The sequence below is a fragment of the Brassica rapa genome, chromosome A08, assembly GCF_000309985.2.
Source record: "Brassica rapa cultivar Chiifu-401-42 chromosome A08, CAAS_Brap_v3.01, whole genome shotgun sequence".
NCBI classification, from domain to species: Eukaryota; Viridiplantae; Streptophyta; class Magnoliopsida; order Brassicales; family Brassicaceae; genus Brassica; species Brassica rapa.
The window spans coordinates 2,901,878-2,917,456 of record NC_024802.2 but is presented as its reverse complement, the minus strand read 5'-3'; the positions used below and the strand labels follow the sequence as shown (position 1 = coordinate 2,917,456).

The window sequence follows — 15,579 nt, the reverse complement described above, 5'->3', positions numbered from 1 at the left end:
TAGGGGATTTGAAAAACAACATAGAGGTTATTCCGTTGTTCACCTTTTTCTAATAATAAATTTTAACGCTTGTATCTCATCAACTCAGAAACAGTTCAATAGTATTAGCTAGATTACAAAACTCGGTAAAATTAAATATCTTTTTCTATTCTAAAATTGATTATTTAGATAACGATTCATAAGACTAGTCATGTTTGGTCTATCGTTGTTCACATGGACATATCAGGTGACACGGCGGAATTGAAAATGCGCTAAACACTAGAGGGTTCTAAGGTGATGATTGTAACAAAAACCATTTTTCTTCCAATCAAATTTTAGCTTTTAGTTTTTATTTTTGTAAAAATCATTTGATTTGCCAATCAAAATTTTAAGCAAATAGATTTCCTAAAATTAAAAAAATTAGCTTTTCAAAGTTTTAACCAATTTACGAAGAAAAATCAAAACCAATTTGTGTGGGGTTTTAATAGAAAAACTAATTTGTCTCTTTTTGTAGAAAGTGCTACATTTTAATTAATTAATAATTAAATAAATAATATTTTCATAAAGATAAAATTGCGTTACAAGTTTTTGTACATAAAATATCATTTAAATAATAATGTAAAATAATTATTTACATTTCATATCTGTAAAATAATTTAGATATTTATATATATTATAATTACTTGTAAATAATTCGTTATTTATTTCTATAAATAAAATTATTAAATAATTATAACAATTATTAGCACATTAAAAATAACTAAAATATAAAAATTAAAAAGTTTTATTAATAAAAAAATATTATAATAATTTTAAAAAATAGTAATTCTAGATTAAAAAATAAAAATAATTTATATAATAAATTTTACAAATAGTTTCAAAAAATTTATATTTTTAATTTTGCATAATTTATAGATATTTTTATTTTTATTCTAATATAATACTAAGGTAAAATAATTTTAAAATATGTTAATGTATTTTTATTTTTAATTAACAATCACTATATTTGATATATTTTATTTGTAACTTCTATATATGTTATTGCTATTATTTTTTTTAAATGTAATAGTAACCTTTTAAAAAACTAAAAATACTGCAAAACTACAAACCAAAACTTAAATCTATAACCAAAACCAAAAGTAAAAAACCAAAACAAAAACTTAAAAGTCAAAAACCAAAATCTAAAAACTAAAACCAAAATCTAAAAAATCAAAAACTAAAACTAAAGAAATTTTATAAGTCGGGTTTTCTGGTCCGGTTATCCAAAAAATGTTTGACCCATATCTACATTGAATTTTGTAGTAATAGTATTGATTAACGTTAATGGATACAAGGATCCAATCGAAACCCATTGCACGCACTCGACTTTATTCGTGGTGCTATACTTTTAACAAACTGGCTAGTGAACAAACACCATCTTTTTGTTGACATTTAGGAAACGATTAGGTATATCTTTTACAAATGTGGCATGGGTTTTCGATGCAGATGAAATGTCAATACCAACTGTATACGTCATTTTATTGAACGTTTTTAAATATCTTTAAAACATACTAAACACACAATAACTTATACTGAACTAAAAAAACAACTTGTACTGAACTATATTACAGACAATATATGATTACTTGAAGCACATTGAATTTGGCATGAACAAATATACAAGTTTTCCTTTTGCAAAAAAAAAAAAAAATATACAAGTTTTTTTTTTCTTTTTTGGGTGTAAATGTTTAGAATATACAAGTTTTTGTTTGAGATAGATCAATATAAAAACTTTTTGGACACCCTACATATATATTCAGACGTACTTTACAAGATAACACTAATAACATATTGTCAGTTTTATATGTATTATAGATATTTTCTTGCATAATATCAAAGAACTTTACAATCAGAACAAAACAAATGGGACATTCTTCAATATAACAATAAAACAAATCAATATTAGTAATGTAGTGGAGAAATAAATAATTTATTTATTGTTTGATAAATTTAACATTTTAGTAAAAGGAAAATATATTCAAACAAACAAATTGTCGTGATGTTTTTAAAAAATTAACGCAATCTACATTATATCAATCAATATATTCATTTTTAGGGATAAAATCAATATATTCATATAAATTAGTTACTTATGTTCAACGAATATTATATATATATATATATATATATATATCTAGTATAGGACAGATAGAACCTACACTACATATATAGAAACTGAAGCTATTGATATATACTAACGAACCACATTTCTCAGACCAAGAAACCTTAAGCAAATATAATGGTTAATGCACTTCCACAGTATATAAAATAACATATGTATTGATTCAAAAGCAAAGCATCAAAATCTACAGAATCGAAGAAATTTTAGCTAGTGATGCAAAGGGTTTGGACCGCTAGGTACTAGCCGTTCCTCATCGTTATACCAAGAACCGGTTTCTTCTCCGGCCAGGCTTTGACTTCGACGTCGACGTTGACGTTGAGTTCGATCTTTGATCTTGATAAACGGTGTAAAGTCAAAATTACTTGCTAGAATTCTCTTATGACTGAGACCAATGCCTGATTTACGCGTGTACGAGGTTGTAAATGCAAAAGAAACAAGAAGAAAGACGGACAGCACAGAGAGTAGAGAGATGTGGAAGAGGAAACTACACGGCTTAGGGTGTTTCTTCATAGCCTTGTAGAGGAACTTGTGATGAAGAAGGATGAGAAGCAAGAGCGCTCATGGAGAAAGAGAGAGAAAGAGAGGTAGATAAGATAAATGGTTAGAGAAAAAGGATATGAGATTTATGGATTTTAAAAAGTGTTTAGTTTTGTTACTCTCCAAGAAATTACAGCTTGAATCGAGTTTTAAATAAGTTAGGAGAATAAAGTACATGATAACTTAATTAATTTTTAAAGTTATGATATTGAGTAATAGTTGGCATAAACGTGTGGGATTTGTGTATGTGATTTGTGAAAAAGTTGTATGAAAATGAGTGAAATAAAAGAGTAAAAAGGTTACTTTACGTTCAAGGAAGAATGGGAGGCGGAGTGGTGCCATTAAAAACGCCAAATTGTCAAAGTTTTGAATTTATTACATTGTACTTTGGTATGGTATGACCTAGTTTTTTGTTGGCGGGCACGTTTTTTAACTTTACATCTTTAATTCATAACATATTCGTTACAATTTCGGTATACGGTTCGAATTAAGCCAAAAAGTAGTTTATAGTGAGATTTGAATTAATTGAGAATTGAGCTGTATAAATAAGATTTGAATATTGCACTGCACATCCGTCCATTATGCACGGTGGTAGTTGACTTGGTGATCATTTTTGTGATAAAAACTCGTTTTTATCAACTATATATAGCTTAATGCTTTAACAAAAATAAACTATATATAGCGTAATAGAATATTTCACGTTTGCTTATATATAATAGCTAGCATTATTTATTATATGGTAATTAGATATTTATTATGTATAGTTGAAACTTCGAATACGTGAGTTCTATAGGAGAAGACAACAATAAGAACTATATTTGGTTTTGATTGAAACTACAAAATTTCTCTCTCACTTGAAATCCTTTCAATTTCTCTCTCATCGTATTTATCTTTATGAAGTCACTTGCCATCATCCTTGGATGAACTACCAATGCAATAGGATGGACTCAGCGGCGGAGGGAGAGCATGAAGAAGGGGGGGGGAGCTGCCCCCTATGAAATATTGAAATTTTATGAATTTCCATTGATTATTTAAAATTTCTAGGTTTAGGTGATCAAATTTCTTCTAATGCCTCCTATAGATTTAGGTCAAATCTTGTATTGCCCCTGGTTAAACCATTGTCTGGCTCCCTCACTGGATGGACTCAGAGCCGTGACTACCATGTTGCAAAAAAGGCTTTCGCCCCAGGCCCCACTAATATATTGACAATTTGGGGCTCCCATTTTTGCAGAAGTTTGGTTTAGTATAATGGTTTTAATAGCAGTTTTTAGTGTTTGTCTCAAATTTGATTATTTTTTGCTTAATTGTTTTTTCTTTTATGAATTAAGCATTTCTAAAAATAAAACTAAGTTACAATCTATGGGGTCATATATACATCTGGTTCGATATATACATCTGGTTTGAGTTAGATTTACTAACAAAATGTATAACAGTTTATATTAATAAATTTTAATTTTTAAATTTTGCCTTGAGCCCCTAATAACCTTCGCACGACACTGGATGGACTGGTCTTGCTGGTATCACAGAAAACTCGCCATAGTCTCATATCCATAATATACTTTCTGCCTAATTTCCAAAGAAAGTAATGGCATCTTTCCATGAATTCAATTATGTTTGGTTCCTTCTTATAGTCCATGTAGTAACCTTTTCTAGATATTTGATTCTTTTCAATGTTTACATAATATGCACTCAACATTGTAAGTAAGATTTGGTGGCATAAATGTAGTACACATGCATGAGTATGAAAATACGCAAATGTTGCATTGAAACGGACATTTTCTTAGAATTTACTCTAATATATCTCATATTCCCAATCTTTAGGCCTCTTTTCATATTAAATTACGTATTTGTTTACTTAATTATTTTCATATTGACATTTATTGAAATTTGAAACCTACAAGAAACAAAGCGCCTACAGTTCTTATGCCGTACATTACGTTAAACGTGATTCATTCCCCAGCTGTAAACCAATTATACATTCAGCTATATAATTTATCTTCGGTACAATATTGATTAGAGGTGGATTACATATGGGGCCTATAGAAGGCATCAACTTAGAAACTCAATTAGCGTGTCGTGTCCAGTAAAGGCCCAAAACATTTATTCTATAATGAAAATAAAGCTAAAATTTACATATATTTTTGGTAACAATGTTAAGATATACTAAATTTTGACCCGCGCTTCGAAAGCGCGGGTTTTTGAGATTATATTATAATATAAAGTCATATTATATTGAAGAAGATAATTTTTGAAAATTATATATTCTATGAGTAGTTTAATTAAGATTTTATATGTACATTTTATATAACTTTCTCTTAGACCAGGATATTTAATATGGACCAAAGAAAAAACCGAAACCGACTAAAAACATAGGTTTGATTTGGGTCTAGGTTCAGAGAAAATTACCTAATATGTATTTTTTTGGACCCGCGGGTCTTTGTTTGAGTTTGGATCCTACCCGAGACCTAGTCGGAAATATTTTGTGTATATTCAGTATATTAGGGTATTTTGAAATATGTTTCTGGTATTACATATATCTTTTAAGTTTTGAGTTTGGATTTACAATAGTTTTGGGTTTCAGGTAAAATTTGATTTTTTTTTAAAAAAATTGGGTAGTTAGATAAAATTTTGGGTAATTTTTGGTTTATCGGGTCAGATTTCGAATAAATTTTAAATTTTTAGGTATTTAAATATTTTGAATTTTTTGGAGTTTAAATATTTTTCATGTTTTGGGTATTTTCATATTTTTAGATAATGAGAATCGTTTTGAATCCTAAGTACCTGAAATGATATGTCTAGATATGATATACTTACCATTGAGTCTGTGGAAATATTTGAAATATATACTGCAAATTTTTATTTATTTTTATAGGTTATAACCCGTTCTATGACGTGATATTTTTAAAATTATAACCAAAGAAAAAAAAAAGATTTCAGCATCCTGGTTAGACATGGAACTATAAACCTAGAACCAACAATGAATCAAAACCGAAGCAAAAAACCTCAAAACTAAATTGATATTCACAAATAACTAAGTGGTTCTTATATATTTAAAACCAAAAAATCAAAATCGAACCTTTAGAAAATATATTATTTTATATAGATTTCAAATATGGTGGTTCCTGTGATTGAAGAGATACAATTTTTAAAAATGTGATTTTTTTTCAAAATATAGTGGTTTCTACATCTCTGTTTAAAAATTTAATATTAATTTAATTGCGTAAAGTATTCAAAATTTAATAACAATGTAATTTTAGATAGTAATTTTTCGATCATAAAGATATTAACAAAACTGTGAAATTGTTTTCAGAACTCATTTCTGAAACACCTAAAGAAAGAAACCATAGTACTTTTCTATTCAAAGATACACTTAATCATATATAACATGAATATGTTTGAATATCACGTAATTGCAATAGGAGGTGGACCTGAGATGTTATAATATTTCATGTCTAACTATTACATAATTAAGAATTCTATAATATTTTATAGCTTTCATGTGAATATTAAATATTTTAGATGTCTCGCCACTTTGTAGTGCAATTGTATTGCAATTATATAATATTCTTAATTGCGGTATTAATTTGTTTGTTTTATAAATTTATATTTGTTTTCCGTTTTAAGTGTTCAATATTTTTTTTAATTAATTTACATTGCAGATGTATCATATATTTGTCAAAATCTATTTATTAGTTATTCTTGTCTTGTTTCCATATTTAAAAGTATGATTTATTACGTGTATTTGAGTTATGGTAACTGAATATATTTGATGAAATATCGATTACACATCAATTTTTTTTTATATTTCTAACAGACCATAATTTTTTTTAAATGCTATCTATGTTTCCAAACAAATCTCAAATGTACTTCAGTTTTAATAATATAGATTACCAACATTTATTCTATAATGAAAATAAAGCTAAAATTTACATATATTTTTGGTAACAATGTTAAGATATATTACCGAGTGTTTGAGTTTGTTACAGAAAATACATAAATAACATGAAGTAAAGAGACATAAAATAAACTAACACATATTCAATTTAACTAAGTAAAAATTGACTCAAGTTATGAAACTACAAGCTAAGCATACAACCAAAATAGAACACCACTTGCCACAAAATCAAGATCTGCAGTGATTACGAGAGATGAACCCGGTAGATTAGCGGCGTACCCGGTGATCATACTCTTAAGGATCAGACTATCAAGAACAACTTGTGGAGACATCTTAAATTGCAGCTTTCGCAGATAAAACTTCACCTGAGATGGAGAACACCCACAAAGGCAATGACGAGCTTGATTTGGAGAAGGAGAAACTAGTACCCGCCACAAGCCATCGAACATGCACCAAAATGACAGAGAAACAAGCACCACCTTAAGCCAAGGCAGACATGAAGCAGCCCTAGATCAACACCCTGAAACCTGCACATCCCGCATGCGCCGCCACCAAGGAGTGTAGCCGTGGTTGACAAGTCCGACGACTTGACCCCTTGCACACGTCCCCGCTTCGGACCCAAAGCAGACCAATCCTGAGAGAAAACAATTGCAAGTCTTGAGAAGCTCCTGCGAGAACATCTGACGGCCTAACAAGCTCGCCGATGAAGACCACCGAGAAAGCAGGAGAAACACCGCGAACCCGCCATACTAGGGAAAATGACGACGCCTTCAACCAACCGAGATGACTCACCCACACAGAGAAGGACAGACAAAGGAGGCAAAGGAACGAGAAAATCCCTAACCCAAATCCAGATCTTATGCCAGATCCAGACCACCGCCACCACGAATGACCAGAGAGACTCCTCATCCATTCATCTGCCTTGTTTCTCCGGATATCAAAACCCCATAGCGCCAGATCTAGCACCGCGGTGACGTCAAAGATTCAGAGACCGGGAAAGGAAACGAAGGAAGAGAAGGGAGAGGAAATGTGAAGAGGAAAAAAAACAAGGAATAGGGGGGGGGGGCGTTAGAGAAAGGAGACGAGAAGGTCACCGGCCACCCAAACGGCAGAGAAAAAAAAAGTAGGTTTTGTAGAGAGGATTTTAGAGGGAGAAATTCACGAGAGAGGTTTTTTATCCGCTGTTTTTCTATTAAAATTTACATATATCATAAAACACATGTTGAAAAATATAAACATGAATGACAAACGCGAACAAAACAAAAACTATACAAATAATTACATCTAATAACAAAATTTGTATTTGATCGTGTAAAACAACCTTGAAGTAGAAGATAGTTGTATTTCAAACAATTTGGGACGTTAATTCTGTTCAATCAAGATTCATGAGAAGTTCAAGCCGGTTTAAGGTGGCTTCGGTTCAAGACGGTTGGAGATTGAGATGATCAGTTTAGTAACTCGAGGGAGACGTGATCGTGATCTAAACAGTTTTGGAAAAGAAGGAGAAATATATGGAAAGAAGATTTGGGAGAATCTTCATATTTCCAAGAATATAAGGAGAGTGTGAACCGGAGAAAAGGTATGCTTTCGAAGATATATCAAGGCATTAGGGTTTTGAGAAAAAGTGAGTGAACTAGAGAACTGTAAGGGTAGAGATCGGGATATAGTTCTTGAGTTCCTTGGGTAGTTAAGGATTGGTCAGTCGTGATACACGAGTGTGTGTAGTCATAGAAACCTGATTAAACAGAGATGTTAAGTTTGTTTAAACGATTCTTAATAAGAGTATTTTTTAGGAATCTCGTGTGTTCACAAGTATTTTTGTTTGGTCCAAGTTCAAGTTTCTACATTTGGTATCAGAGCGGTCAACCTCTTCGATGTCTACATTGTCTACATGTTGAGATCTTGGGAAGAACATGGATCATATGATGGAGCTAATCGCAGTACATAAGCCAATCATGTTGGATGGATCAAATTTCGGACACTGGAAGGTTAAAATAAGGTATATCATTTGTGGTATCGATGAGGAGGCTGGGCTTCTATTTTTAATGGCTGGACTGAACGTACAATTATGAATGAGAAGAGAAAGCAAGTGTCCAAGCCGTTGGAGCAATGGACGACTGAAGAAAAGAATGCGTCAAAATGAAATTCAAAGGCAATTTCCACCATCTTCTCTACCGTTTATATTGATCAATTCAAGATCATACAATATTGTGAATCGGCCAAAGATGCATGGAACACACGAGTGAACTACTTTGAAGGAGATTCTAGTGTTAAGAGGACTCGCCTTGACCATCTTGAGACCAAGTGGGAGAATCTAAGAATGGAGGAAGACGAACCCCTTGGAAGCTTCACAAACAAACTGAACATGATTGCAAATGAGGCAGCCGTGCTGGGAGAAAAGTACAAAAAAAAGAAGCTTGTTAAAAAATTTATCAGATGTCTTCCCAAGCGGTTTGAAGCTTACAAATCTGTCAAGTCTGATGGCAAAGAGCGTTAATAACATGATGAGACGGCTTGACAAAGGAGTGTCAAGGAGTTTCAGATGTCCGCAATTAATAGAGTGAGTTCTCCATCAAAGATCTATGTCCTGTGTATCATCAAGTGTACTACGTCTGTAGTACTAACTGGATTCCATGGGAGGAGTCAGAGGATAGGGTACGACAGCGTCTTTGATTGCTCGGTTCTTTGGTTATGAGGAAGCACGTAAACTTTGGTGAACTGCTACTGTCTCAGATCCACAATGGTGTTGTAAACCCATTGGATAACTCTGATATCTGTCTTCCGAACCTCATTCATCGGATTCTGGCGCATCAGAAAGAGGCTGGTCACATGCTTGGTGATGATAAGCTGATGGGGGAGCCAAAGTGTCTCAGTGAATGTGTTTTTATCTGACGAGTCACACATTCTGGGGGAGAAGTGTATGTCATGCATGGTGCTTAGCTGCATCCATGCTCAGTTGTGTTTGGATTTGTTTCTGATTTAGTATAAGACTGTTCTAAGTCATATGACTCTTGAAGTATTATGATGCATTGTGTTAACTGAAAGGGTGATGAGCATTCGAGCTTATTTGAGAGTGACTAATAAGTTTAACTCGGTGTTTTGAGTCTCTGTGTGACATGTTTTGCAGGTTCAGGAATGAGTGACTCACACAAATAAAAAAGGGGAGATTGTTGAATCAAGATTCATGAGAAGTTGAAGCCGATTTAAGGTGGCTTCGGTTCAAGACGATTGGAAATTGAGATGATCGTTTTAGTAACTTGAGGGAGACGTGATCGTAATATAAACAGTTTTGGAAAGGAAGAAGAAAGATATTGAAATAATATATGGGAGAATCTTCATATTGCCAAAAATATAAAGAGAGTGTGAACCGGAGAAAGGGTGTGCTTTTGAAGATATATCAAGGCATTAAGGTTTGGAGAAAAATGAGCGAACTAGAGAAATGTAAGGGTAGAGACCAGGACATAGTTCTTGAGTTCCTTGAGTAGTTAGGGATTGATCAGTTGTGATACACGAGTGTGTGTACTCATAGAAACCTGATTAAACAGAGCTGTTAAGTCAGTTTAAACGATTTTTAATAAGAGTATTTTTGAGGAATCTCGTGTGTTCACAAGTATTTTCATATTGTCCAAGTTCTAGTTTCTACAAATTCAAGCCTTGAACCTTTTCTTATGCCGAGACTCCGTTATAGCGATATTATGGAAGGAGGAAGATTTTGAAGCTTAGACTCAAGTTTTATAAAGGGTGTGCTGAGGCAAGCTAAATAAAACTTACATATTATTTTTATTTAGTGCTATTGTGGATTGTTCATTGTCGCATCATTCAGTTCTTGGTTAGTATGTACTTAATATTAAATATGTTGTCAAGTCAATTAATTAAATGAAATACATTTAAATGAAAACCCTGATCAAATCTAACTCTCTAGTTTGTTGAAACCTAAAAGCTCTCTACACAGACTCAAGCTCCGCATCCCTCATTGCATCTAGATTTGAGGCCTTCTCCGGCCGGCGCTCCTCGCCGTGCTGTGAGAGTACCTCCTCGAATTCTCCTTTCAATTATTAGTGCTTTTGTAGTCTTTTGAGCTGACTGTAGATCTGAGGGCTTTTGAATCTGGTTTGATGGGACCGCCTTGCCGTTTGTTGGTTAATCTTCGTCTTTGACTCCTCTCTGGTGTGGCTTAGTATTTAATGGTTTAGTTATGTGTAGTTAAGATGAGTGTGTTTGTGGCTGGCTTGTTTTGTGCTGGTGCTTTAGCTCTTCTGGTGGTCTTATGCTTGGTCTGGAGTGTCGATACTAAACCCTATCTGTTTTCTGGTACGCGGTGGTTGTTTTAGCCGGTTCTGATGTGGGATCTTAATTGCTTGGGTTTGGTCTGTCAGTCCTTCAAGTGAGGCATCAGAGGTTGCCGGAGTCTTCTCTACAGGCCGTAGCATCTCATCCTCGATTTTTATAGGAATTTAAAGAGTTCTTGTAAAGCTGTTAATGTCTTTTGAAGGACAAGTTGATTTATTTAGTGTCTTGGAGTTGGTTTGGTCGTGCGACATTGTGTAAAGGAGCATGTTTCTTGGCTTCAGGTTGGGTCCTTTGCCTGTGGGTTCCGTCTTTCCTCTCCTTTTGAGGCGTCCGGTTTTTCCCTAGTGTTGTCTCTGGTCTGTCCTCGTTGCTCTTCCTTTGTGGTTAAGTTCAAATTTCAGTGGTGTAGCAGCGAACTCAAGAAGTTGTGCGGTCCTTTGGTTTGGAACCGACATGTTTTTCCAGATTACTTGGTAAGGGACCGAGGAGCCTTTGCTCAATCGCAATGGGTCTTTGAGCAGTTAATTTCCAAACGTCCCCCTTCTTTGGCTGCTCGGGTTGTAGATGTGTTCCTTTTTTGGCTTTTTTTTGACGAAGCAGTGGCAAGTTTTGTTTGTATTTGGTGGTTCCATGGTGGAATTGTGTTATAAGATTGGCTCTCAACCCTAATAATTTAGGTTGCATCGCTTTCTCAATTATTATGGCTTCTGGTTTTGCTGATCTTCACCAAGCTTGAAGTTTATTGTTGTGCTCCATCTCGCTTTCTTTATCTTATTTCTTCTTTGTTCTTTGTAAGTTTTTGGAATTTGTGTTATCTCCAAACATTGTCTTTGGATGGTTTTTTACCACGCTGGCTATTGGCTCCGTAATCCTTGCGGTTTTGTGTAAATTGACGTTTAAAATTAATATTAATCCAACAGATGACAAAAAAAAACCCTGATCATAAAATACATTAAAATACATAAGCAAACACCATTCTTTGTTTAGCGTTAGAAGCATCAACCGGTCTGAACCAAAAAGAGAAGCATCAACCGAAATGACCAAATCTCTACAGAGTGAGGATCATTTCAAAAGAGAGAATGAGAGTAGTCGTCAACTACAAGAATCTTATCATGTGCATACTCTTTACTTATGAGTGACTGTGTGACACAATAGAAAACGAACCCAACTGATTGATGCTTGTGAATAAGTTAAAGTCCCCATCAACCCTCTTATCCTTTTGCACCAAATTCAGTCAAAAAAAAAAAGAAAAGAAAAAACTCTCTTATCCTGCGCATATGCCCACTTTTATCCTGCGCATATACACACTCTCCACTACTATCGTGCACTTCTACAAAATTTAAACACAAAAGAATTTCGCAAAACTCCAAAAAGCAAAGAATCTGACCCATTCACATACGTTTCACAAACACTATCATGCCCACCACACGATTAACCCAAAGAAGAGAGAAAAAAGAAACAGAGAGAGTGAGAGAGTAAAGAGATTGAAGCTGAATCTAATGGAGAGTGTGGCAGTGACATGGAGCAGAGGAGAAGAGAAATCATTCGAGAACGCAATTGCTATGCATTGCGTAGAAGAGGAGATAACAGAGGATCAATGGATGAAAATGGTGTCAATGGTTCCTACCAAATCATTACAAGAAGTCAAGAATCATTACCAAATGCTGTTAGAAGATGTCAAGGCAATCGAGAGTGGACAAGTCCCATTGCCTCGCTATCAAAGAACAGGCGAGGAAGCTGCAGCAACTTCTCCGGCGAACAGAGACTGTCATTCCTCCGGCGGAGGCGGATCAACGGAGAAGAAACCAAACCATGGAGTCTCCGGGATAAGTAGCTCCAATGGCGGCGGAAGAAGTAGTTCCAAACTTGAACAAGAGAGGAAGAAAGGGATCCCATGGACACAAGAAGAGCATCGGTTTCTTCTTCTTCTTCCTCAACTCTTTTATAAAAGTGAAATAACGATGTTGCCTTTATCAAATGCTCTGTTTTTGTTTTTGTTTTTGTTGTTGAAGGTTGTTTCTTTTGGGTTTGGAAAAATTTGGGAAAGGAGATTGGAGAAGCATCTCAAGGAACTATGTGATAACAAGAACACCAACTCAAGTAGCAAGTCATGCTCAAAAATACTTCATCCGGCTTAATTCAATGAACCGAGATCGAAGAAGGTCTAGCATTCACGACATCACTTCTGTGAACAATCAAGCTCCCGCGGTTACAGGACAACAACAACAACAACAACAACAAGTGATCAAGCATAGACCAGCTCAGCCTCAGCCTCAGCCTCAGCCACAACATCACACAATGGCTGGATTAGGGATGTATGGTGGTGCACCCGTGGGACAACCCATCATCGCACCGCCTGATCATATGGGTTCAGCTGTGGGAACACCTGTGATGCTTCCACCTCCAATGGGAACTCATCATCATATTGGAGTTGCTCCTTATGCTGTACCTTCTTATCCGGTTCCATCATTACCACAGCAACATCCAGCTCCATCTACTATGCATTGACAACAACAAGTGGTGAAAACTGACACCACATTGTACTGAATACTTGTGTACATTTTCTCAAATCGAACAGTGAGAGAAGGAACAATAACGGAGACTGAGATGAGCAATAATAATGTACAGCAGAGGAATCTGTTTCTTTCCATTTCAAAAATCATTGTTTTGGGTATATTTCTGTCTGTAGAGAGAAAGATATATAGAGATCTTTCTTTCTTTCCTCTTGACCTTAAAGAGTTATTGTGAAAATGACATGCTAAAGAGCAGTAATGTAGAAAGATGTGAAAATAGAAGAAAACATACTAAGAAGTATCTAATGACTAGAAAATTTCACCAGGCATAGGAAGATCAAATGATAGTGTCACTGTCAGTAAAGTTTTATACCACATCAATCAGTATGATGAGCAGAGAATATATCAGATATCTTATATATTAAAAGAGAAGTCACAACTTTGATTCATGTGTGATTTTTTTTAAAATGGACTTAATGGACCTATTACTAGAAAGTTATGTTACATTTAATTTCTAATATTATCATTATTATAGATCTAAATAACTCACTTTCTAGATTATAGGAACTAAATAATATGTATACTACATTATAGGAACTAAATAATTATCAATCTTTTTTCTAACAAAAAAAACGTGATCTTGAAACAACCAATTAAATAAAAAAATATACGATAAAATTATTATATTTTAAAAATATACGATAAAATTATATTAATATGTACCAATGTAAAATTGAAAACAAAATATTTATATAAAAATAAATGAAAATAAACATCCGCGCGGTTGCGCGGGTCGAGATCTAGTATATCTTAAAAGAGAATAAATTTTACAGCTGCCAGTTTGGTGGTTTTATGAGAATCTAAATATCAATTAACCCAGATTTAACTATAACATTATTACATTACTTATGCAAAGAATATACTATAAAGTAGGGGTGGGCATATCGGTTTAGTTTCGGATTCGGTTTGGGTTCGGTTCGGTTTGGGTAATTTGGGTTTTGTAAAACATCTGTGGATTCCATAGATGTTTTTCTAGGTAATACTAGATCGCGTCATTACCTTTGCGGTTAATCTCTTTAGAGGTCAAATTTTTTGTAGATTAATGGAAAATATGATGTTGAGAAAAAAACAGACAAGTTAAGTTAACTACCTCCATAAAACACAATAAGTTTCCAAAAATGTTTCTGAAGTCAATAGCTTTTGATTGATTGAAGTTTACTTTAGTTTTGTGGTACAAATATATGAAGTTGGATACTCAATTTATTGTTGCGGCTATATATAATTCGCTTGAGTCTTTTTCATGTTATTTATATATATCTGTATGAGGAGTCAATGAAGCTTATCCAGGTAAGGCTTTGATGCAGAAATACCTAATTTGTGCCATAAAACATTTTTCAACTGTCCATTACCTTTTCATTCTTTTTTGCAATTTTTTCATTAAACAGATATTTATCCCATCAAAATTTAAGCGAAAAATCTATTCTCAAATATAATGGTGCAATGTTCACCCCCTTCACCCATTTAAAATATTTATCTAAGTATAAATACTATTTTGATTAAAATATTAGGGATGTTTACTAAAATGATACAAATTAATTGTGTTATTACTAGAATGACTCATATTTTTCAAAAATTATATATTAGAATATTTTCTGGTCGAAATTGCCAGTATCTATAGTTATAACAAAAAAAAACATTACCAAAGAAAAATATATTATAAAAAAATCTGATGTTAAACAATTATCTATCGACTAATAAGTCTGTTTATAAACAATTATTAAAAAAATCTATCGACTAATAAATCTGTTTATAAACAATTATCTGATGTTACTTTTATTTTTTCTAAAATTTTAAATAAAATATAATTGTAAGAGATCATGTAATAGTAATTTTTCTTTATTAAAACCCAAAAACCATAAAAGAATATCTTTGTAATAATAATTTTCCTTTTAAAAATCTATTTTAAATCCTAAACATAAATGGTATCATATTTTTTTGGCATGTCATAATCTTAAAAATTTTATTGACACATGTCACGATCAAGTTAATCAGCAATTTTGTAGAAACGAGCTTTATATAATAAGATATAAACTTTTGACGTCATTATAAAATAACTCTTGTTATTGTGATATTATGAATTGTTATTTGTTTATAAATCAAAATATTTACTTGATTCTATTATTCATTAACACTTTGTTTGGAGG

The 15,579-nt window shown here is 33.1% G+C and overlaps 2 protein-coding genes across 2 annotated transcripts; one reads left to right on the top strand and one right to left on the bottom strand.

Annotated features, from left to right (window-relative positions):
• Positions 1–1,672: 1,672 nt before the first annotated feature.
• Positions 1,673–10,239, bottom strand: LOC103832965 (CLAVATA3/ESR (CLE)-related protein 11). Its single transcript, XM_033277403.1, has one exon. The coding sequence runs from the start codon at positions 2,648–2,650 to the stop codon at positions 2,348–2,350; it is 303 nt and encodes a 100-aa protein (XP_033133294.1). The 5' UTR covers positions 2,651–10,239; the 3' UTR covers positions 1,673–2,347.
• Positions 10,240–12,107: 1,868 nt separating this feature from the next.
• Positions 12,108–13,586, top strand: LOC103832964 (transcription factor MYBS1). Its single transcript, XM_009109072.3, has 2 exons — positions 12,108–12,777; positions 12,875–13,586. Exons 1-2 carry the CDS (start codon positions 12,362–12,364, stop codon positions 13,368–13,370), a joined length of 912 nt encoding a protein of 303 aa, XP_009107320.1. The 5' UTR covers positions 12,108–12,361; the 3' UTR covers positions 13,371–13,586.
• The last annotated feature ends 1,993 nt before the right edge of the window (positions 13,587–15,579 follow it).

What these genes read in the sequence shown, in the direction of transcription:
- LOC103832965 (XM_033277403.1), bottom strand. Translation starts at nt 2,650, where the DNA reads ATGAAGAAACACCCTAAGCCGTGTAGTTTCCTCTTCCACATCTCTCTA.
- LOC103832964 (XM_009109072.3), top strand. Translation starts at nt 12,362, where the DNA reads ATGGAGAGTGTGGCAGTGACATGGAGCAGAGGAGAAGAGAAATCATTC. An exon ending in TGGACACAAGAAGAGCATCG is followed by an intron (nt 12,778 to 12,874) that starts GTTTCTTCTTCT and finishes TTGTTGTTGAAG; the next exon opens with GTTGTTTCTTTTGGGTTTGG.